This window comes from Bemisia tabaci, chromosome 5, assembly GCF_918797505.1.
Source record: "Bemisia tabaci chromosome 5, PGI_BMITA_v3".
NCBI lineage: Eukaryota > Metazoa > Arthropoda > Insecta > Hemiptera > Aleyrodidae > Bemisia > Bemisia tabaci.
In genome coordinates, this window is record NC_092797.1 from 164,587 (window position 1) to 188,909 (window position 24,323).

At 40.7% G+C, this 24,323-nt stretch overlaps 1 protein-coding gene across 1 annotated transcript in view; it reads right to left on the reverse strand.

The window, feature by feature from the left end:
• Positions 1-24,323, reverse strand: part of LOC109038682 (27 kDa hemolymph protein) — an 89,782-nt gene that overhangs the window by 58,121 nt on the left and 7,338 nt on the right. The window contains exon 2 of the mRNA XM_019053834.2: positions 13,017-13,219. Within this exon, the coding sequence (XP_018909379.1) occupies positions 13,017-13,219 (203 nt within the window). The remainder of the gene's footprint in view (positions 1-13,016; positions 13,220-24,323) is intronic.

The window sequence follows — 24,323 nt, forward strand, 5'->3', positions numbered from 1 at the left end:
GACCCCAAAAATCTGAGCCCCCTGGGGGGGTAGGGGGGCCCCCAAATTTTGAATTTTGAATAACTACGGAACGGCTAATGTTAGCGTAATTTTTTTACAACAGAACGATGGGAAATTTTATTAGGAACAAAATTGAATCTTATGAATTTTTCCGTGGGATCGATATTTTAGGCGTGAAACGGGAAAAACCATCGGGGGACGGGGAGCCGGCCGTTCTGAGGCAGATCCGCGCGCTGCGCTGCCTGCCCGTGACGCGCGCGGCGGCGCGGTACGGTGTTACTGACGAAACAACCGCTTGTCTTTGTTTAATCTCAACGATGCGCAGTTTTAAAAATATTATAAATTTACCGTACTGCCTAAATACTTTTCCGTAGTAATAAAAGCCTTACTTTATATTAGTAATAAATAAAAGCAAGCGAAAGGCGAGAGACTCCGATGTGAGAGCGCCGAGTCAATAGGAGGGGTCGGTCATCGCGCAACACGTGTCTTGTTTTCCATGAATACAGAGCTTTTCCGACCTCAGTACAGAGTAAACTACCTTTTCCTCACGTAATTTTTGTAAAGGATTACATTTTTTAAGATACTAAAGCGAAATAAGATTTAAGTAGATAAAGATTTTAATAGATTTTGACCCACTTTTTCATGATTACTGGAAATGGGATCCTTGATAACTTATTTCTAGCTTATTTTTCATGTTACTTTCGGCGAATGGGACCATGAGCTGCTTACATAAGCAAGAATTCTGCAATACTTGACGCAAAGACATTACTTGAGGAGTGAGGAGGGGGGGGGGGGGGGGGCATCACAGTCCCTTGCCACTAAGGTGCCCAGATTTCCTTCATTTTCCTCTAATATCGTTTTTCGTTCATGTTAATTGGTTTCTCGCAATTGCATAGGTACTGATACACACGGAACATTCCGACAGTGTTCTTTTCTTCTCTTTTTTACTCCAGCCAGTCAACAGACGTATTCATTTTCATGAGCTTCCCACTCTTTCAGATATTCAACAAATATACATATTTCACGAAATAGAACGATATATCAAATGAATAATAAAAAAGAAGATATCTGAATACTATCGCTTCTTTTTATCGAGTCACACTTGAAGATTATTATTGGTATACTAACCACAAGATATAAAAAATGGAATGAGTAGTAAAAAAAAGTCATGTATATTATCTTTCATTTTGTTCTATGGAGTTTGGAGTGGAGTTGGTAACATTTGTATTGAAAAAAATATTAATATAGGAGGAAATTTATTTATCATATGCAGGTTCTGGTCCTTTAAAGAACCTCTGAGAAGGACCAGTAGCTCAGGAAGAAATTCATTGCATTTCTTCTTTTTTAACCCGCAAATCTCGTACCAATATTTAATTTGTATAGAGCTCGTGGAAGAGTTCTAGGTATGTCGGAGACAATTTTCAAGAAACGGGACTTACGAAATATGTGATGCACAAAACGCACACATTAAACTTTATCGTACAGAATAACACTGATCAAATTAGCTTCAGAAATTATCAGAGGGTTAATTTCTTGTCAAAATATCAACAAATCAGTCAAAATCAGTAATCGGTAATCAGTTGCAAAATTACCGAGATTGAGGGAAATCGTGTGATGCGAGATTTTATTGATGACATAAGAGCAGGATATTTTCCCAGTAGGCGCGACTTCATATCACTCAAACGGACCGTTTTTGCAGATTAGCGGATATTGGCGGCTAATTATTACTTAATAATATTCCTTATACAAGAAGCAGTCTAACAAAGGTTTTTGGGGGGTCTTTTATCCATATCAAGCTTTCTCAAGATTCTTTTGGCGTTTCTTGGAGCAAGTTTTGAATGTGGTTTTGGTCCTCTTAAAAAAATGCCTATACGTAGCAATGATGTACCAAAATGTTCCTTCATGAGAAGAGAATAAGCATGCTTGTTTTTTACTCATTTTTTTACAAAATTAGGTACCCTATCTTGAAAGTCTGGCTAGAAGCCGTCTCCCGGGAACTTTAGGGTTGGTAAGCATATTTAGATACCATCCTGGTACAAACACTTTAAAATCATTTTTCAGGTCATCGTGGTATACAAATAAGATGTGTGACTTTTAGCCCCCCCCCCCCCCTTCCCGAGACAACTGTACGTCAGATTTTATTCCGTTCAACTGATGACTGATACAGTTATCTTGGATGCTTTAATACTTGAACTTGACAAATCCATACAACAAAACAATCCAGAACTCCAGCACCTAACCCCTTCTCCTTCCGTTGCCGTCCGCTCGCTTGTATACATATGTATGTACATATATTACCTGCAAAAGTTAAGCCTTTTATAAGGCTTCATAGGTAGTAAGATATATTCATAATATTTTTAAAACTGCGCATCGTTGAGATTAAACAAAGACAAGCGGTTGTTTCGTCAGTAACACCGTACCGCGCCGCCGCGCGCGTCACGGGCAGGCAGCGCAGCGCGCGGATCTGCCTCAGAACGGCCGGCTCCCCGTCCCCCGATGGTTTTTCCCGTTTCACGCCTAAAATATCGATCCCACGGAAAAATTCATGGAATCAGTTTTGTTCCTAATAAAATTTCCCATCGTTCTGTTGTAAAAAAATTACGCTAACATTAGCCGTTCCGTAGTTATTCAAAATTCAAAATTTGGGGGCCCCCCTGCCCCCCCAGGGGGCTCAGATTTTTGGGGTCTATGTCTGAATCGAATGTCTATAGGGTAGAGATGAATCCCTGAAATTTTCATGCTTTCTTCCAGAAGTGCACGATTGTTACGCTTATCGGCCCCACTACAGCGCCCCTTGGCCGCTACGCGGCTCGACCCCCTGAAAGTACTCCGCGCCGTCAAGGGGAAGCTTCGCGGACTTCTTATTAGCTTCTTATCGATGTTGGTATTTTCCCCTAAAAATTACGACATTATGTACATAATGCTTTGTAGAAGAAATGATTTTTGTTTGTGTTAAATAAAGAAAAAAAAATCTGAAATCAAAAGGATGCATCTCTAACTATGACCAATTAATGAACAATTGCAGTAAAACAATGGCAGATGATTAACATATCATAATTGATTATTTCGGCAGTCGAGAATCGAACCCACATCTCGGGCCGAAGCGGAGGATCACTTGGCACCCCAGACGACTCAGCTATCGCCGAAACTGACAGTGAATTGGTGAATCTTGTGTTCATACGATAGAGCTACAGCGAAAGCCCGTGTCCCACTATCGAATGAACTCTTCAAATGCAAGATGGCGGAGATACGTACTCGTTTTTGCTTTAGTCCGCTATCAGTAGTTGGCGGGCCGTCATGTTGATGAACAATTAGCATTTTGCATTTAATGAGTTTATTTGATAGTGGGACAAGGGCTTCATGCGCAGGCTACTCGGCCACTGCGCAATCTTCTGCGCATAGTGGCAGCAATTGGGGAGCATTCTGCTTTGCTCATTTTTATAACGTGATTGTAAGAAAACCTAGGTCCTATTTCCAAGTCCAATTAAAGCGAGTTCATCTACGCAATTAAAGCGAGTTCATCTACGGACTATCACCTGCCGATTGTTGCAAAAATCATGGAAATCGGCCTGGTGGAACGCTCAAACGAACTGTGACAAAAAATTAAAATTTACACTGTTTAAATGGGAGATTCCTCAACTTTACAACGTAACATACGAAGACTTGGGTCATATTTTCAAAATCGGAATAGAACGGTCTCAGGGCTCATCTAGAGACTATTGCCTATCGATAGCCGCAAAAATCACGAAACTTGGCCCTGTAGAACGCTTGAGCTAAGCGTTACCAAAAATGAAAATTTAAGAAGCCTGAAATCTTATGGTAAAGACATGAAAAAATTTGGTGGCCTGAATCTGAACTGAGGGAGTGAAGGCAACGATGGAAGGAGTACACGGGACGTCGGGACGGGGCCAGGGCCGAAGGAATGACCGTTGACCCTGGTTAAGCAACACGGAAACCCACTAACACAAGTTCGTTATCAAGTGACGCGACAGCTGAGCTCCTGTTCCGCGAGTCATCATAATCAATTTCATTTATCCACGAGTAACTGCTATTTTGGGCTCATTTTAAAAACAGCGTACGCGCAATTAGTTGTCCTATACGGATAGGTGATTTGATGGGAGAGTTGAAAATTATAGTTCCCAACTGCATGATGTAGATGTAGTCCAAATGAGTAATCTCCTCTGCTCTATCAAACTAGAACAGGCACTATACGCTCGACGATTATTCCATTGATTGTTCGCTCGAATTCCATTATTCGGATACTCGAAACTTTTCGATCTCCATTACTTCGATCAATTGATTGATCACTTGATTTACAACATGTGAGGTACATTGAAAGTGTTTCACGCTAAAATTATTATACGGATATCAGTGGTCAGTAGCGCTGGACTAACACTTAGGAAAAGTCGATTTGGCCAAAAATTTGAATGAAATTATAGAGGTAAGACCCAGGAAATGAATCGCTTTTAGCAGAGAGAAACGGGCGGAATTTTTTGGGAAATTTTATCGGTTACATTTTAAATTACTTGGCTGTATCCCTTGCGAGCAAGAGATCCATTGAAACATTTTAAGATTGAATGGCACCTGAATATGGCCACCCTTTTTAGAACGACAGTGCTCCGGGCGGGCAGTGGGATCATCTTGACGGGAGCAAACCATACAATGAAATCGGAAAGGAAATCTTTTTGATTTGATTTGTGTCCCAAGCCCAAGGATTGCTGTGACAACCGCGGAGTGGAACGTTCAATACTTATGCGAGGAAATTATCAGTTGAACTTGGTGCACCATCATCACTAAGCAACTAATTCCACCATCATCCTTGGCAACACGCTAATGCCGCACCGCGCCGATCGCTAGCTTTTTAAATTATTCCCGAGCATTGATGCCAGATCTGCTTCTGATTCAGATTTTTCCCTCGCACTATCAGACAGGCTCATCCGCTCAGCTACGACGACGACGACACCAACTACATGATGCGATGAAGAACTATTTCTTTTGGCTCCGATTTGCAGCAAAATTTCAGCTACTTGTGAAGCAGGGATAAAAAAAAAACTCCATGGCTAAAGAGTTTTTGGGAAAAGGGGGCTTCGTAATGGGGAAAACCGGTTTGAAAAATGAGAAGGTCAAACAAAGAAAATATGAAAACTAAGTGTTTCCTACATCTTGAGTTGCACTAATAGTCATACTAGCAAGCCGTTCTGGACGCGCTTTGCGCGTCTGTCGCGGCTAGCCGAGGGGCTGCGCCCCCAGGACCCCCGATCACTAGCTATGCGAGTGGCATTCGGCCCGCTTCGCGAGCCACTTTTCCGAGTTGTTGGAAATTTGATCACTAGGATGTATGAATTTTGGAGACTGTCAAGACAAAAATGATTTTGTCACAGAACCTTGTTACCGGAGCACTTCATTGCCCTTGCCTTCATTTGCACATTAATAAATATATGAAGAAGAAGCAATAATGGGGATCGATCATTTTTTCAAAAACGTATTTGACTGGGACGTCAGTCCCATCGGGTGGAGGAAAGTGACAATCATTGGCTTTTCTTCCGCAATTTGACCTGCTGAAGTAGCAAAAGTTCATCTTTACTTCCTTAGAATATTATGAGTGGCTTTAGGGTCTAAAAACTGCTCAACGATAGTGTAGTTCCGAGTTCTGAATCGCTATGAGCCCACTTGTGTTTTTTTCTTTTACTTTCATTGCATATAAATTTATCTGATGTTTTTGTTTTATTCTCTCTGATTTCAGGAGTAATCATATCCTCATTTCATTTTCCTCTCCCTTTCATTTTTTCCCTTTTTTGTAGCATCTGTGTCCATTTGCAATTATAATTTCAAAATAGCTTTCCCTGCTATACATTTGATGCTTCAAACGGTACTAATTTGTTTTATTAATAACATTTCCGGGTAAATCATGGGTTTTCCCTGGAAGGCAGCCTCTAGTCCCTCCCAGGCTCCACTGTTGCCAGATAACTTGCTTTTTCATCAGCACTTTTCCTAGTAAAACCCATGTAAAATGTTCACATTTATCGCACAATCTGGCAACCCTTCGAGTGAAATAGAAAAAGGTGGAATCGTCTGAAAATTTGAATCCTTCGAAGTTTATATTGCCGGCCAGGTTGTCCTAGTGGTCAGCGCGTCTGACTCTACGTCAATAGGACCCGGGTTCGAATCCCGGTAATGGCGTCTAATTTTCGCGGAATTGATGAGTAGATCTGCTGATATAAATTCTACTCGGCCCTAATCCCTGAAAATTTGAAAAGCCTGGAGCATGTATTCGCCTAACTCCCTCGGTGTCTACGGACAATAAACATGGTCTAAAGTTGGCTGAAGGTGCTGGACACGAATCCATAAAACCAGCAGGGGGAAAAAAAGTTTACATTAGTGATTTAGATGATTCAAGTTTTAAGACTGGCAAACACTAATAAGAACTGTTCAGCGGGCTGATAATTAAAATTGATGGACAAAGCTATAGACAAAGAAAGCAAGGGAAAAAAGGAGCGGTCCTATTGGATGAGACGGGTGGTTGCAATGGACGAATGAGGTAAGTAAAAGACTAACAACTGACGGCAACCTACGAGAGACCCTTTACCTACTTACTAAGTCTAACCAATAGGATCGTTCTATTTTCCCTTTCTCTTCTTTGTCTATCAGTTTCAATAATCATCCCGCAAACACCAAGTTTCAAGGTTCAACATTAACGGAGCTATCGCCCTAGGAAAAACACAACGTTCGTACACTGTTAAAAATTTTTGAGAGAAATTCTGTGCCCTAGTGTACATGTATAGCGCCAAAAACCTCGAGTGATATGCATGCGGAACCTACTCTCCTTGCGGAATGACTTGGAGCTGGAGCTATCACCTCTGGTCGAACTGCTGGTTACATTTGCGAAGACAATAAACACGGAAGTAGCGTTTTTTTTTCTGCTGGTTTATTGGATTTGTGTCTAGTACCTCCAGCCAATACTAGACTATGTTTATTGTCCGTAGACATAGGGGGATTTAGACACATCAATGCTAGATGATACAATGATAAATGCGGGATCATCTAGAGACAATTGCCTATCGATAGCCCCAAAAATCATGAAAATCGGCCTGGTAGGACGCTGGAACTAAGCGTTACCAGATATGCAAATTTAGGAGGTCTCGGAGCTTGGAGTATAGAGATACTGTAAAATGCGGAAAAGTTTGCCAACTCATTGTCACTAAAACTGTCAGTTATGCGGTTGTTCCTTAAGCATCGATTTTTCTGACTAAACTTTTTGCATCCTACTTGGCAAAAGTGAACCAACGCACTATTACAGTGCATCGTGCAAAATCGTGCATCTTCATATTTGTATAAATTTAAAAAAAAAACTTGAAATAGTAAATCAATTTTGTTCAACTACCAACAAAATGGACAATGACTAAATGTCTCAACAACCAGATCGAATGCTAGAATAGAAAACTTGAAAATTGATCAAATGATAGGCTCGTTTCGTTCGTCTTCATATCCAAGAGCAACGAAGAAAATAAAGTTAATACATTTATAACTCTATGAACAAAGATCAGAGGTCAAAATCATCGGTTTTATCAATATCATTCCCAAATGGACCTGCGTACTGGACGAAAACCTTGAATTCAGATACGACTATAATCTAAGAATTATAGACCCGCTTTGTCATCGTATATAACGCACGGATTGGATTGATTCCTGTATGAAGATTGCAAGTTTCATCAAGCAAAACAGATAGAGAGAAATGCCTCAAAAATCTTATCTCACTATATTGTCATGAATGTCACGAAAATACTTTCAGTGTTATTGGATACCATGAACCAGAATCAACCTAACTAAATTAGACGGTGTTCGATTCGTCCTCGGCAGACTGATTATTGAAATTTACAGGCAAAGCTACAGACAAAGAGGAGTACCTACGTAGGGAGAGTAGGGGCATGTCAGTAATTTTGAGGTTAGGTCATGGAGCTATAGAGCCTGAAAGGGCAGCCAACCTAAGAATTCAAAGTATCCAGAGTGATTTATTATTACAACCGTTGCGACCCAGTATTTATAAAGCACGTGTCTAACACCGCAATCACACGCTGAATGTGTGAGCTGAATGTGGCTTGAATGTGGAAGTCATCGGCCCGATGCCTGAATTTTGCGCGTCACGCGCAAAATTCGTCAGCAACGATTCTCAGCAACCATCAGACCAATTTTGAATTTGTCTGAACTATTCGAATAGATTTGATACACATCTGGATGAAAATAACTCGAATTTGCTAAATTTCAGCCGTTGGGCGATGACTGTTGACTTCCACATTCAGCTGCTAAATTCAGCGTCTGATTGCGGCATAACTTGGTTTGGTCATTAACATATTTGCTGAAGGACGCTCATCTACGAATATTCTTGGCAATCTTAGTTTGACATTGGAATCTGAAGATTGGCAAAGACATTTTCTGTGTTAGAAGGTTGGCTACCCTTTTGGGCCCTACGAGCTCTCTATTGTATTTCGACACATCCGTTCTGATCCTACATAGGTACTCTACCTATAGGGAGGCCAGTGACATCGTGTTCCGAGCGAAATTCCACACATGAAAAAGTACAAACATGGTAGATCCCTACCGCATACTAGAGCTCTATGCATTACCTTGGGGGTCAGTTCCAATTTACGGGACGCAAAATTTGCGGATTTTTGACGCCCTCATTCCCCCGTAACGCTTCGCAACGCTGTGATAGATCCCCCTAAAAATTAGGTAACGCATAAAAAATAATGTTAACAACACCTCAACGCCTTACCTTTACTTACTTCCGCATGCCGGGCGAAAGGGTGGGGGGGATAAAAATCTTTATCTTTATCTTTATTTGAAGGACCTTTTTCATTTTTAAATTCATTTTTTTATTTTCGAGATTCTTAAAAACTTCTAAAGACGACCGAGAAAAATTCTTCAGAAACTCGAAAAAAGATCTTACACTCGTTACGTAAAGCTTCATTCTAGATCCCCCCCCCCCTATGGATCGTTACGTGCATTGGACGGCCCCTTGACTGCGTGGCACGAGACTCACGAAAGCCGCTAAATTGGCAACAGGAAACTGAATACTCGTAATTATTATCCGTCAATAATTCCCGAAGTCAAAGTCACTGAATTATGCAGCTCTCCGACTCAATGACGTTTCCAAATGAACTCGCGCTCACGTGAGCCTCTTTCCCCTCCCGCCCTCTCTTTCGCGTGTGAACCAGAACCACGCACTTGAAACCTCGAAAATTGCGAATTTTTCTCTAACTGGCCGTTCATGAACTACGTCAACCCCCCCCCCCCCCCCCCATTCATGCTATCGGGCGCATCTGGTACTTGTCAGGTTACGGCAAACGCTCTTTAAAATTACGTCAGGTTTAAGGCAAGGCTTATCACTCACGAAAAATAGACGCTTCCCGCTTTTTTCCATAGATTTAGTTTTAAAAAAGTCTACGATGTGTTCGATACTAATTACATGGTGTTTCGCACAAGTCTGAGATCATGAGTGCACACAAAAAAGGGCGCTTCGGGAGCCGTTCTGGTATTACGCTAGACATTCTGGCCGACTTTTTGAACCCCTCCCCCCCTTTCCCTCTCGAGAGGCACCTGTTAGACAACATCTCACCCTCTTGAATTACGCATTTACGCAAGACTGGCCTCATCCTCACTTTTCCGCGTTGGGTTTGGGCGTTTGTGTTATGTTTATCGTTTTCCAGATTGAAATTTGATAAATAAAAGGCAAGTTACTGTTGTGTTGTAATTTTGACCCTGTACGTTGGCTGATGGATCAGAAGATAGGATGATTCTCCATTATATCGACTTGGAACCGGGCAACAACAATTTCATAACCGCTTACAATGCTACCGATGATAATGAATCGATATATCGATGGCGAAAGTGCAAAACCTCATCTTACCATTGCGATATCCTATTTTAATGTTTCGAAGGGAAGCAAGGCAACATATAGCTTAAGGTTAATCTTCAGCTGTGGTTCCGAAAAAATCCACCACGTCGCGCTGCTAAAATCCGACTCCGAAATCAGTGATTATTTAAATATCACAATAGGTATCTTAAATTCTAAGACTCATAAGTTCTAGCAACATACGTCTGGAATCCTTAGAAACAAAGGCGAGCTTTGAAAGTCTAATAATAAAAGCTATAAATTGATCCCAGTTTCTCTTACGGGATATCTGTAAGTGCGAGAGAGACATCTCACGGTGGGAGAGAGATATCTGCAACTGCTGAGAGCGATCAATTGCGATTGGTTGCATCAAGGTCATCATGCTTAACCCTTTTTTTTTTCTGGGATCAAATTGCAGAGCTTCAGAAATGACTTTTCACGTCGTTTTTAGGGTCAATAGGAAGAAGAATGTTATGGCTAGAACTTATGACTCTTCGATTTAAACACAAATTCTTTCAACTTTTATAAAAGCTCAAGGACTCATGTGAAGCTGCACGGACTCTAATAGCATGGACCAAAAAATCAAAACACAGCGGTGGCGCCCCCTGCGCGGAGAAATTTCTTACTTCACGCAGCTGTAGATAAACCTTAACATGTTTAGTGTTCTTGCTTAGTATTCTGCTAAGAGTAGAAAATTCAGACGAGATCTCAAGGAATAACCTCAACTACTTTTCTTTTTTTTTTCCAATTTTCTTTTTACTACTTCAAATTACACACAAGTGGTAATCCTTACGCTTCCAGTAAGAGCCCCTCCCCCCTCCGTCCCTACCATGTACCAGCCCAAGGCAACCATTGTTTGAGACCATCAAACTCGGGTCGCCTAACCGGGAATCGAACCCGAGACCTCCTGATTGTAGAGCCAGCGCTACAACCACTACACCACAGGAGGCCGACAAAGAAACAAATTATGATAGGAAGCCTGTAACGTTACACCCGGAGATACGTGGCTCAAGGATTTATCTCCTTTCTGCGACTTGACACTAATGGCGTCTATGGGACTCGAAAGGAATTGTTTCCGCTGTATAAGTTCATAGAACACTTCTTTGCGAAACATGAAAAAATTCCTGAGCCCACCCACAGGGTTAGATTGGCGTTTGAAATCTTTCACAGCCAAGGTCCTGCTCGCGAGAAAGATGATCAACGTGAGTTAAATCAGGCATCATAGGCGGATCCGGGGGAGGGGCGTGCCGCCCCTCTCCCTCCCTCGTACGCCCGGAAAAAGGAGCAAGAGGAAGGGAAGAAAGAAACGGAGGAAAGAGGAGGGAAGGACGCTTATAATTGGTAATCATTCATGACGAAATTGACTCAAACTAGCTATTCAATACTTTTAAAATTCAAAAATTTTCTGGGAGGATCCCCTCTGAACCCTTTACGCCCACCGCGCGAGGTGTCTGGATCCGCCTATGTCAGCCATTGAAAAGCCTTTCGTTACAGAATGGCGATATCTGTTGATTTATGTCAGATTTATTTTATGGTACAATTTGAAAGAGGTTGTAACGTAATTGTTGTTGCTTGAATCGAGTTCCATACATATAATGGAGAATATCTAAGGCGACGCCACTACTGATAGCTTCTATAAGATATATGATACAATCGACTGAGGGTCTTTAAGGACATGGCGCATAAGTGCAGTTTTTACTATTTTTATCGTGCCTAAATATTCAAAATTACATGGAGTCTAGTAGTGAAAAGGAAGTTTAAACTCGCTTTTTGATGTTGAAAAAATTGAATTTTACTTGTAAATTTTTCACAGAATATAGTTGAAATCATTAATTTTGGAATTTCTTTTCAACACTACACTTATGCGCCGTGTCCTCCAAGCCTCTCATAATTATGTAAGGTAAACCGCCGGAGCTTTTTTCACAACCATTGTTTTCCTCCTTTCTTACGTGGAACCTCTATTGATGTCATAAAAACGCCATCGTAAAATATAGCAACTTAAGCTTATTGTTGGTGCCTCATTTGACTTGAATAGACGTAGACTTAGATATAATTTATGAACGAGGGGGGAAGGGGTAAAAATAGGAGAGACATACAGAAACTAGGGGGCCCTGCCCCCTGACCGCTACGCGGCCCAACCCCCGGGAGGGCGCCTGCGCCTCGCGCCCTCAGGCCCGCTTCGCGGGCCCTATACGCATATGTATTGGCAAAAATGTTCTTCCATTTTAATACACCATTTTGTGTTCGAGCTGCACCGATTTCAAATTTTTTGACGTAACACTCAGATTTGTAAATGATGAGGAGTAGCTGGATAATTGGATATTTAGCTGAATTATAATTTCTCAGTCCACTTACTGGAGAAATTTCCATTTATTATGTTATTTTTAAATACTTAATTTAAAAAAAAATCGGATTTCGACCGTTAAGAGTTAATAATATTTGGTCCGTCCTGACGCGACGCAGCGCCTGCCTTCTCACTTTGTATCTGCTGTTTATCTGCTGTAAATATTAATAGAAATTCAGCAATCAAGTAATTTGATCAATGCCACAAATCGAAGCCGGAAGAATGCAGGAAAAATTTGGTTAAACCTTATACCTTGGACCTTGAACCTTGAACATTGAACCCTGAGCGATGCACCGTTCCTCAACTCTTCGAATGAGGACCCTTTCACGAGCTTTTACATTTTTTTATTGTTTATTCGAGTCACTCAGGTAGAATCTTACACCTTGACGTTTCTAGTTGAAACGACATATCTCTCACGCTATTAACATTGGACTTAAGTGATATGAGCTTTAAAAGCTCTACAACATTAAAAGCTCGGGGTTTCATAATTTGTTGCACATCTACATCTACTACAGATGACATACATGTAAAGATCTTCTTTATCGGTCCGGCAGTTCGTCAGAAATAGTGCTTCCAAGATTTTGCTTGTAGCTGTATAATATAAATACTATCTCACTTCTTAATTGAATTTGCAAAATTTCAACGTATTAGTCTTGTTCGCCATACAATTTTAGTTAAGAGACTTATACCGTACGGCTTCATTCCATACCAGCTTACAGTCCATCCGCGGCATATAGGTGCATTGCATACGGGGAGATAGGCAAACAAAGGAATAAAACTCACGAGGAAGTCATCGTATGAGGTGTTGCCGCCATTTTTCATGCACTTTTCTTTGATGCGTTTCTCGCCCTCTTCTATGTTGGGGAGCTCCGAGGCATTGAGGCTGCTCGGCAGGTTGTCCAAGTTTTCCAAATTGAAGTCCTTCGCGTTTTGCGCCAAGTCATTCAAATTTGGGAAAGACCCCGAGTCCTCACCGACTGTCATCACTGCAACACATATAACAACATTTTTTACAAAGAAAAACATTATTAAACCAAACGTGAACCTAACATACCTGACATTCCGAACTTGAACTGGCCTATGTACGTCTACAGCTATTTATACAGCTATATGTATACATCTATATAAACAGCTATGTCTATACCTATGTCTATATATACGAATACAGCGGGATGTCTGTAACAACGTCCGTGCGTAGCTATTGATTACAATTCAATCCCCCGCAGTTTATTGCCCCATGAAACAAACTGGTATTTCCTTGCCCCGCAAGATGTAGGGCAATGCAAAATAAATTAAAGCGCTCCATGCTTTGCGGGGCAATGCAAAAATTTGGTTTCATTGCCCCGCGATTCTAGTTTTGTTGCGTTGCTCCACGCACCCCAATAGGGTGTGTTTCACGGGGCAATAATCTGCGGGGCTTTGCCGTGTTACCTAGCTATTCCTACAGCTATGTCTGTTTACACCTATGCCAAGTGTTTTGACGTTGTTTGTTTTTATTATAACAATGTCGATGCTAACTTAGCTTAACCTGATCTTGCACAAGGGGGTGGGTGGCGGTGACCCCTCGTATTTCCGAAGGGTGGTGTCAGTCAAAAGTCACTCAACACCCCTTCCCCACCGAAAGTTTTACAGCCAGCCGTTTGTAACAGACCCGGCCGATTGTACTAAGGGGCCGTGCAATTATTACGTAATGCACTGGGAGAGGGGGGGGGGGAGGAGCGAGCTTGTTTTACGGAACTTGGGGAGAAGGGGTCAAGCTGAGCCTTACGTAAGCTTTCCGCTGTAAAGAAAATGCTATTTGTTTCTTTAAACAACGCCTTTTAACGCTTTAACTACCTCCCTTTCTTTTACTATTTCGGGAAAAAAGTCCCCACTTTTCTTGAAAAAACAACCCTAAAAATCCCCGACTGTCCCGAATTTTGGTTTTGCATGACTGGTAAACACACTGACAATTGAATTTCAATTATTTGCTTCTTTTTTTTTGCCGATTTCCATCAAAATACACGGGGGAAAAAATATTAGCTGAAATGGAAAAAACTGGTTTGCGATTTCTGCAATTCGCTTTTTTTGCTAAGATGCCCATCCTCGTGACGAGGCCGACAAAACAATTGGCAAAAAGTTTCGGACGAAGGTCAAAAGGTTTAGTCCGAAGAGGGATGATTTTTCGTACTCGTCCGATCTTCAAAAAACATACCTCAAAAAACATGTTTCGTCGTGGCCTTCAAAACAAGGTATATTCACCCACCCTCTGAAACCGTCCTTTATCCAGAAAATCTCAGGTTTAAGGGAGACGATTTTCCGACCTGTCAAGCTTATCAGGCGCAACTGTTTTCATGGAAACGATTAGTCGAAATCTACCTACCCAGCAAGGAGCTTCAAAAAACCGGAATTGTGTGTAATTTAAGTGCATTTTTAGACCAGTAATACCTAAAACATAAAATTATTCTAGTTGGTGACATCAATGTCGACCTTAAAATAGACTCAAATCAAGCAAATGAAATGACAAATTTACTTAGTTCCATTAATCTAAGACTGTCTATTTTGGCGCGTATACGTAGTATACCGCCTTTGCGATCGTTTCGACCCCCACTCGATACAATAACCGAGTCCCTTAGTTCCTTACCGGAAAGTGACTGTCGCGAACTTCTGAGATTTTCCAAAGCCTGTAAAAAGTTTACTAATCCGTCAATAATTATGATTTAAAGTTTTTTCTCATTCCGGGGCTTTCTAGTTTATGTGCAATCAATACCAAGATTCTACGTTACTTGTTTTTTTTTAAAAAAAACCCAAGAATGCCAAGCGTTAATTTAAAATATGCATATATAAACAGAAGCAAACGTACTGATTCGAGGATTGCTGAGCAGTTCAGCACTCTTCGAATGAGAATTTTACTCCTCCGGTTTGTTAAAACATTGCATTGACCAGTCTCCAAACCCCTGTTATGCTTTTTAAAATTTGGTACCACTGCTCTGATAGCCAGGGCCAGCCAGGACAGCCGTAAGTGATTCTGTGATGAGCCTCAAACTCATTAGACCATGTGCTAACCATAACACATACAGAAATCAATTTGCTTTTACAGAAATCCACTTACCCTTCTCCTCCCCGCACACCGGACCTCTGTCCCGAGACCGTGGCAGTTTTTCTTGTTCCTCCCGAGCGACCCGACCCGGATCCTCACCTAATAATCGTTTCGACCCCCCACTCGATACGATAACCGAGTCCCTTAGTTCCTTACCGGAAAGTGACTACCGCGAACTTCTGAGATTTTCCAAAGCGTGTAAAAAGTTTACTTATCCGTCAGTAATTATGATTTAAATTTCTTTCTCATTCCGGGGCTTTCTAGTTTATGTGCAATGAATACCAAGAGTCTACGTTACTTGATTTTTTTTAAAAAAGCCTAAGAATGCTCCGCGCTAATATAAAATATGCATATATAAGCGGAAGCAAACGAACTGATTCGAGGATGGCTGAGCAGTTCGGCACTCTTCGAATGAGAATTTCACTCCTCCGTTTTGTTCAAATGTTGCTTTGACAGATCTCCACACCCCTGTTATATTTTTCAAAATTTGGTACCACTGCTCTGATAGGCAGGGCCAGCCAGGGCAGCCGTAAGTGCAATCTGTGATGAGCCTCGAGACTCATTAAGCCATTTGCTAAACGTGGCTCATACAGGAAGCTACTTGCGCATATATGGAAATCTACCTACCCCTCTCTTCCCCGCGCGCCTGACCCCAGCGTCGGCTTCGTGCAAGAGACAATAGCTCCGGGCGAGGCGGCCGGCGGGACCTTTATTACTTACGCTTGATTAACCATTTCACCGTCACGCTAGGATTCGTCCAATTTTCCAAAAAATTGTTTCGCGTGTTTTTAGCAATTTTACCCTTACTCTCCGTTAAAACACGAATTAGAAGAGGTCTCATTCATAAAAATCGGCCGAATAGAAGAGGAGTTCAGTATTCGAAATCCGAAGAAATCAACGAAACTTCTCCATCTCCATACGAAAAATAAAATGAAGGAAAAAAGAAGTGTATAAATTACAATTAAATATAATTGACCTCAGAATTTGACAAGTAATTCAATTATATAGCGGAGAAAAAATTGGAAAGAAATTACAAAAAATTCGCCTCTTGCAAGGGGCTTCCTTGTAAGAATTTTGACCTGAAGACAAGGGTCGAATAGCAGCAGTACTCCATACAATACACAGTGTGCCTCAACGAGTTTAACATGTTTTATATGTCCAAATCGAAAATTCTTTACATTTTTAACTACAGTGTACCTTGAGTCATTTAAGCCAAAAAAAAAGAGAGAGAAAAAAAATCCGTCGAGATTCTGGAACGTAAAGGCGCTTTAAAAGTATGCTGGGGCTATAATAGCTTAATCACCGGTAGTAAATCCCGTAATATTTTTAAAAAGAAATTGACTCCATAGCTTAATGCCTTAGTTTCTTAAATACGATTATTTTAAGCCCTCGAACATTTATACCACCAGTTTTAGCCATGAGGTGATTTCCTGAGAGCCGATAATATCACGAATTTTTCAAAGAACCCTTCAAAAATGGCTTGCTTTTTGGGCAGCCGATTCGGTCGTCGAACCAGGATTTAAATGGAAGCTGATAATAACTCAAAGCTATGAGAAAAATTTTGAGATGAGTATAGGAACGGTTTGTAAATAACCAGGAGAGGCGGGCAAAGCGGCTAAAATCCGATCTAATTTTAGCCATTTTTATGTTGAATTGATGTTGCCGCTGACCAAGTGTGGCGACACATGGGTTCTGTTCAGCATACCGATACATAAGCATTTTCACACGTAGAGTCTAATTTCCACGCCAGGGAGTAGGCATTACTTGAGTTTTTCGATTTTATACGGAATATTGATGGTTTTTCGGGATTGAAATTACTTATTATTGTTTCATGAAAAATAAATGCACCCAAAATGACTATAGCATATTGACCTTTACATACAGGGTGTTAGAGAAGTCCCCTCCCCCATCTAACTTTTTACCTCATTGAGATAGAGATTTGAAACTTGGAGGATGTTCTTAGGTCAAAAGGAGCTACTTTTTGCCCCTTAAAATTTTCGAGGGCCCCCTTTGAAAGGGTAACGGACCCCAACTTTTTTTTTTTTAGATGGGAAGACCCCTTTTGTGATACCTCGTTCGAAAAAACATAAAAAAAAAACAATTTTTTCGCGCTAACCCGAAGTCATTACCTTAAGCCGTTTCAAAATGGCGGCCGGTTAAAGTTCAAATGACCGAAAATTGGCATCTCGGCTATTTTCACATGGATTTGTTTGAAACGTGGTATCTAGGGGGTATTTTTGCACGAGGAAAACGGTTTTGACGTTAGATTTTTAAAAAAAAAATCCTAATTTCACAAAATGGCTGCCGGTTAAGGTCGAAAATGGCCGAAAAGTGACAAACTTGAGTTATAACGTCAAAATCGTTTTTCTCGTGCCAAAAATACCCCCAGATATCAATTTTCAGGCGAATCCATCGCAAAAAATCAAGTTTGTCAATTTTCGGTTATTATGGACTTTAACCGGCCGCCATTTTGAAAAATTAGGGTTTTTTTAAAAATCTAACGTCAAATTCGTTTTTCTCGTGCGAAAATACCCCCATATACCAAGTTTCAAACAAAACCATGTGCAAATAGCCGAGATGCCAATTTTCGGTCATTTGAACTACTGCGCGGTTTTAGCGGTTTTTGATAGACACAAAAATTTTGTTTCTATTTCACAACGATGGTGGAATCAACGAAATCTAAATAAAAAACCAGTCTATGTGAGAGTTCAGGTTCTCACCTTTCTAACGAGCACAAGATCATTCCGGGGAAACGTTTAGTTTCCGAGATATGACCGCTCAAAGTTGGTCACATGCGCTTTTGCGCAATGTGAATGCGTCTTATCACTGAATCATTCGCAAACTAGGGGGCCCCTATGTTCAATTCACGTTGAAATAATTACACAGAGCAGTAAGGTGTCCAACACGAGCCGTTTTTTCACCTTCGGCTGCTGATGTGCGACGTTGCCATTTTTTGAAGTGTCCTCTAAAATAGAGCTATCTAATGGCAATTAGGTTTCTGGATTTTATTTACCTTAGCGAGGCGCTGAAGTCGTTTATACAGGATGTCCCAAAAGTCCGTACCCCCCCCCCCCCCTCGTAACTTTTGGGCGGTTAGAGATAGAAAAACGAAACTTTGGGAATGTTTCTATCTTAAAGGGGACCATCTCCCACGGGGGGTCAAAATTTTTGTCCCCCCCCCCTCAGGAGGAGCTCGCGGGCCCCCAAATTTTTTTTTCAAATGGTAACCCGTATCTTGTGATACCTCATTCGAAAGAGCATAAAAAACTAAGAATTTTGGTGCAAACCGCAAATCAATATCTTAATTTTTGACCGAGTTATGATAGGTCAAAAGTCAAATTTGACCTATTTTCAAAAAATCATATCTTCAGTTCAAATTATCGTAAAGAAAAAAATAAAACGGGAAAATTTACCAAATTGTAAGCACTTTCAAGGAAAAATTACAGAAATTACTTCAAACTAATTTTAAGGGGGGTTTCGGACCCCCAAATACGTCATTTTAAAGGTCATACGATATTCTCGCGAAATGAGTCAATTGCCCCTTACTTTTCCTTAACATTATCTTAGTAAGTTCAAAATCAGTTTAACTTTGCGTTTTCAAGTCCTCAAATTTTGGGCGAAGTTCAAAAACGAAATTTAAGGTGCTTTAATTCAACCATTTAAATTTCATTTTTTTAAAACAACTTTGTTCGAAATTTGGGGACTTGAAAACGCAATGTTAAACTGATTTTGAACTTACTAAGATAATGTTAAGAAAAAGTAAGGGGAAATTGACTCATTTCGCGAGAATATCGTGTGACCTTTAAAATGACGTATTTGGAGGTCCGAAACCCCCCTTAAAATTAGTTTGAAGTAATTTCTGTAATTTTTACTTGAAAGTGCTTACAATTTGGTATATTTTCCCGTTTTATTCTTTTCTTTACGATAATTTGAACTGGAGATATGATTTTTTGAAAATAGGTCAAATTTGACTTTTGACCTATCATAACTCGGTCAGAAATTAAGATATTGATTTGCGGTTTGCACCAAAATTCTTAGTTTTTTATGCTCTTTCGAATGAGGTATCACAAGATACGGGTAACCATTTGAAAAAAAAATTTGGGGGCCCTCGAGCCCCCCTGAGGGGGGGGGGGGACAAAAATTTTGACCCCCCGTGGGAGATGGTCCCCTTTAAGATAGAAACATTTCCAAAGTTTCGTTTTTCTATCTCTAACCGCCCAAAAGTTACGAGGGGGGGGGGGGGGGTACGGACTTTTGGGACATCCTGTATAAACGACTTCAGCGCCTCGCTAAGGTAAATAAAATCCAGAAACCTAATTGCCATTAGATAGCTCTATTTCAGAGGAACATTTTAAAACAAAGATCATTGAAATCGGTTGAAATGCAGCGGAGTAATGCATTTTTAAGAGTTTTCACTTCAAAAAATGGCAACGTCGCACATAAGCAGCCGAAGGTGAAAACACGGCTCGTGTTGTACAACTTACTGCTCTGTGTAATTATTTCAACGTAAACTGAACATAAGGGACCCCTAGTTCGCAAATGACTCGGTGATAAGACGCATTCACATTGCGCAAAAGCGCATGTGACCAACTTTGAGCGGTCATATCTCGAGAACTAAACGTTTCCCCCGGATGATCTTGTGCTCGTTAGAAAGGTGAGAATCTGAACTTTTGTTTAAACTGGTTTTAGTTTAGATTCCGTCGATTCCACGATCGTGGTAAAATAAAAACTAAATTTTTGTGTCTATCAAAAACTGCTAAAACCGCGTAAGTGCCACTTGAAGCCAAGTAAACCCCAGAAAACGATACATTACTAGAAAGCTCTATTTAAAAGGAACATTTAAAAAAAAAAAGTTCATTGAAATCGGTTGAGATGCGGCGGAGATATGAATTTTTAAAGGTTTCCACTTTAAAAAATGGCAACGTCCCAACCCGGCGCTTCTACGCAAAACGGCGACCGGTTTTGGGCGTCTCGAAAGATACTGTATCACCCCAAGTGTTCAAAATTAGAGAATGCCTTGAGGCATTTTTGGCCGTTTTTCACACACATCTTTGTGCATATCAACTTTACAGGTCCAAAAAAGAAAATGAAAAATAATTTGGAATGATTGAATGGATTATTTCTATGAAGTAATTAAATTAATTAATGCCCATCGCAAAGTCAAATAATCACAAGACTTGAAACTTTCAGGATGACGGATCAAAACTTTTTCATAACATTGAAAGCACAAGCTCTAGGATCTGTGAAAAAGAAGTAGTTACGTAATGAAACCACCGGTGCACACGAGTTTATCCCTACTCAAGTGCCTGTGGAGGGAAATTATAAATTTGATGATGGTCTTTGCCAGTGGTTAAATCTTACCAATTTTAGGAGACAATTTTGCCAGCTTGATCAGTACTGATGACCATCAGGTTTTTCAGGGGCCCAAAATTATTTTCCCTCTTTGACAACTTCCTATGAGAACCGGATCTCTTTAGGCACCCTGCGGTCGGGTTTTCTTTACCTGATAACACTTTTTCATAGCTTTCCTTTACCTAAATTGAATCCTGTTTAGAGGGTCAAAGAGATTATAGAGCCTAAGTATGATAAAACAGTTGATTCCGTTCAGGTTCCACTGTTTTCAAAACTAGCTGACCGCAAATATTTATGCGGCAACTTCGGCCACGATTTCGATTAATGAGGTGTCATGAGGAACATTCAGGCGGATTTTACCCATGGCGCCAATCTAACCTAACCTGTCGGATTCGAACACGAGTTTTTACGTCCAGAAGCTCGGATCAATGCCCACTGGACAAACTCAGTTTGCTATTACAGAGAATGTGAAGGAGAGGAGGGGGGGGGGGGGGGGGGCTGAGAAATACGTGAATCTTGGAAAATGGAATGAAAACGGGCAAGAAAAAATGTAATGAAAAATGAAGTGTCGGGTTTTTTTGAGCGGAGCTTGGTATGCGATGAGCACGTCAACAATGTCGTCGTGTCCCTTATCGCTCTGATAGCGGTCGTTGCGTCACAAGTGACTCCCCGCCGTGGTAGCCTCCTTCGCTCCGCTCCTATTCCTCACTTTCTCTTTCACTCCGAACAGCTTAATCTCCAACTCATCCTTTAACGTTTATTACCAGAAGCACACGCACTTGCGTCATGCCTACCTTTTTCTCATTCTCCGGGACAAATGCCTGTTCTTGGAAACCAGGGTATAGGTGCAACAGTGATTCTAATTCTTGTCGGAGAAAGATTTTCCCAAATTACTTCGATTAATCCATTTGTTCGATATTCGAAAATTCAGTAAACAAATATGATGAAATCGAATTCAAATTCGTAGATTATTTGACTGTTTAATCGATTAACGAGCATTATTTTCAACTGACCGTACATTTTCAAAAGAAAAACCTGTTCCCTGGGATGCCTGCGAGACGCCAGATTATTATGATGTAAATCAGCATGCGCGTTAGGTTGTGATTATATATTAAAAAATCAGGTTTGTCGAGCATTTTCCATAATAATTTAACGAACGGCACACTTGAAGACTTTTTCGGTGAAAAGGCCTGTGAGGAGGGTGGTCCAAACTGGGCAACTTTGGAGAGTGGACCGCGTTACCCCCTAGATTTGTTCCTTGCCATCCAAATATTTTATCTCTCCGACAATATTACGACGCGACGTGCCGCTGTGAGGCTGAAAATCTCAAAAAAATTACATTGACTCAAATGGGGCGAAAATAAGCCGATCCGCGCTATTTCGTTTTTCGCTTTTAAAATGCACCGTGAATGAAAACAACTTGACCTCAACCGAAAGGGGTACCTAGAGGCCTATTGTGAATGAGAGCATCACACATTTGACCTATGGGGAGGCGGGTAGGGGGTCACAACGAAGCCGATTCATTGGCGCCGCGCCGCACGGTGGATCGAGTCAATGGTACAGGTCGGTCATGGGCGATTCGGGCGAATCGCATTTTTTAAGGGTCAAAAGTGTTCCTCAAGAGTTATATTTTAAGGATCTGACATTGATTTGGAACGAAACATGTTCATTTTTGTGACCGAAGGCATCAAAGAGGGGCTTTGCGTAACTTTTTATTTTAGCGAAAAATCGTCCGAGTCTTTCTATTCCATTTAACTTGCTTCTGTTTAAATTAATGCTAATTTCATTGACATATTCTTGTTCTTCAGAGTCTGGAGAACACATTGCACTAGTAATTTTTTGTATTCGGCCCATTTTTTCAATGATTATGTTTGCGCTAATGTGCTCATCTCTAAAAGCGAAAAAAAAAAGTTTAGGTAAACTTTTAACTACCCATCCGCCACCATCCGCCAGAAAAATTTGTATAGGCATGTTCGTAGGAGTCCTGAGAATACGATCCCGCAAAATTTGGGTGCCACTTTGCGCCACTTTGGCCGTGACGTCACTTTTTCTGTTGCGTTCCGAGATTGTGCGCGAGCCTTATCTCGAAAATCAAGCGACCGGTGAGCTGCCGCGGCACTTAGCTTGCTTCTGTTTAAATTAATGCTAGTTTCATTGACATATTCTTATTTTCCAGAGTCTGGAGAACACATTGCACTAGTAATTTTTTGTATTCGGCCCATTTTTTCAATGATTATGTTTGCACTAATGTGCTTATATCAAAATGCAGAAAAAAAAAGTTAAGGTAAACTTTTAACTACCCATCCTCCACCATCCGCCAGAAAAATTTGTATAGGCATGTTCGTAGGAGTCCTGAGAATACGATCCCGCAAAATTTGGGTGCCACTTTGCGCCACTTTGGCCGTGACATCACTTTTTCTGTTGCATTCCGAGATTGCGCGCGAGCTTTATCTCGAAAATCAAGCGACCAGTGAACTCTCGTAACTGCTAAATGACCCAGGTAGGTATGATTCCTGTTCATCAGAAACTGAAAAACAAGTTTCACCATCAAGACGTGCTCTTTGGCCCGTTTTTCGTATTTTCATTATTTCCTAAACTACATATCTATAGGAGAACTAAAAAAAAAATCGGGCATATTTTCACTCGGACATCCCTTTATATTCCTTATAGAAAGCTTTTTTGGGACGTATGCGTAGATAGCTAGCTTGAGGAAACTTTTAGCAAGTAACCCCCCCCCCCCCTTTACTTGCCTGGCCCCTGACTATGATGCCATTTTATCTGTTGGCCTCCGCGATCGCGCGCGACCGGTCACTGGTGAACTCTGATAACTGATGCTTCTTTCAAATACGTACATATTTTTTAATTTTTCACCTATTTCGATGTAAACAAAGTGCAGTTAGTGCGAAACTAATTACACTGCGAGTACGTTTTAACGTTACAAGTCCGGGAAATTTTGGAATTTTTGCGGTTTTTTGCGTTGCTTGTTTTTTAAGTTTGATGCGGTTTGAGAGCGGAAGACGAGGATGAGAGTGATGGGGAACTGAATATGAAGAAGAAGAATAAGGAGAAGCAGATGACAGATGACTGTTACATGTTTAAATTTTTTTTTCTTTTCTTTTTTTTTCTAGCCATCTAGTGTTTTTCCTACTCTAAGTCCCTGTTCCGTCATCTGAATGTAAATATGAATTTAAAGTAAAAGTGATCTTGAATATTTTCAAAGAATTCATAAATGTATTTCATTTGTTTTCTCACCGATCTTTATGCATAAGAATGATATCTTATGACAAAGTTTCGAAATTAACTTTGCAGTGAAGGGAATGATTTATCTGATGCAGCAGCTCATAACTGGGGAGGTATTTTTGCGTATTTGTGACACTTATTAGTAAGTTTTCATAATTTTATTCATAATTTATCCTCTTCCATCATGAAAAATTAAAAACTCCGTCCTACGAAGTAAAACACAGACGCCTAAACTTTGCACCTGTATAGTTTTCCCGACAAAATGCACAAATACGGGTCTTCAGGTACGTTGTTCACCAAAAATAACATCAAAAATGAATTCTACGCGAAAAATTACATGAGATATGTGGTACATAATCGATCAAATGACCAGGAATATTCGTTATCCTCGTAACATTGGAAGCGCAACGCTCCATGAC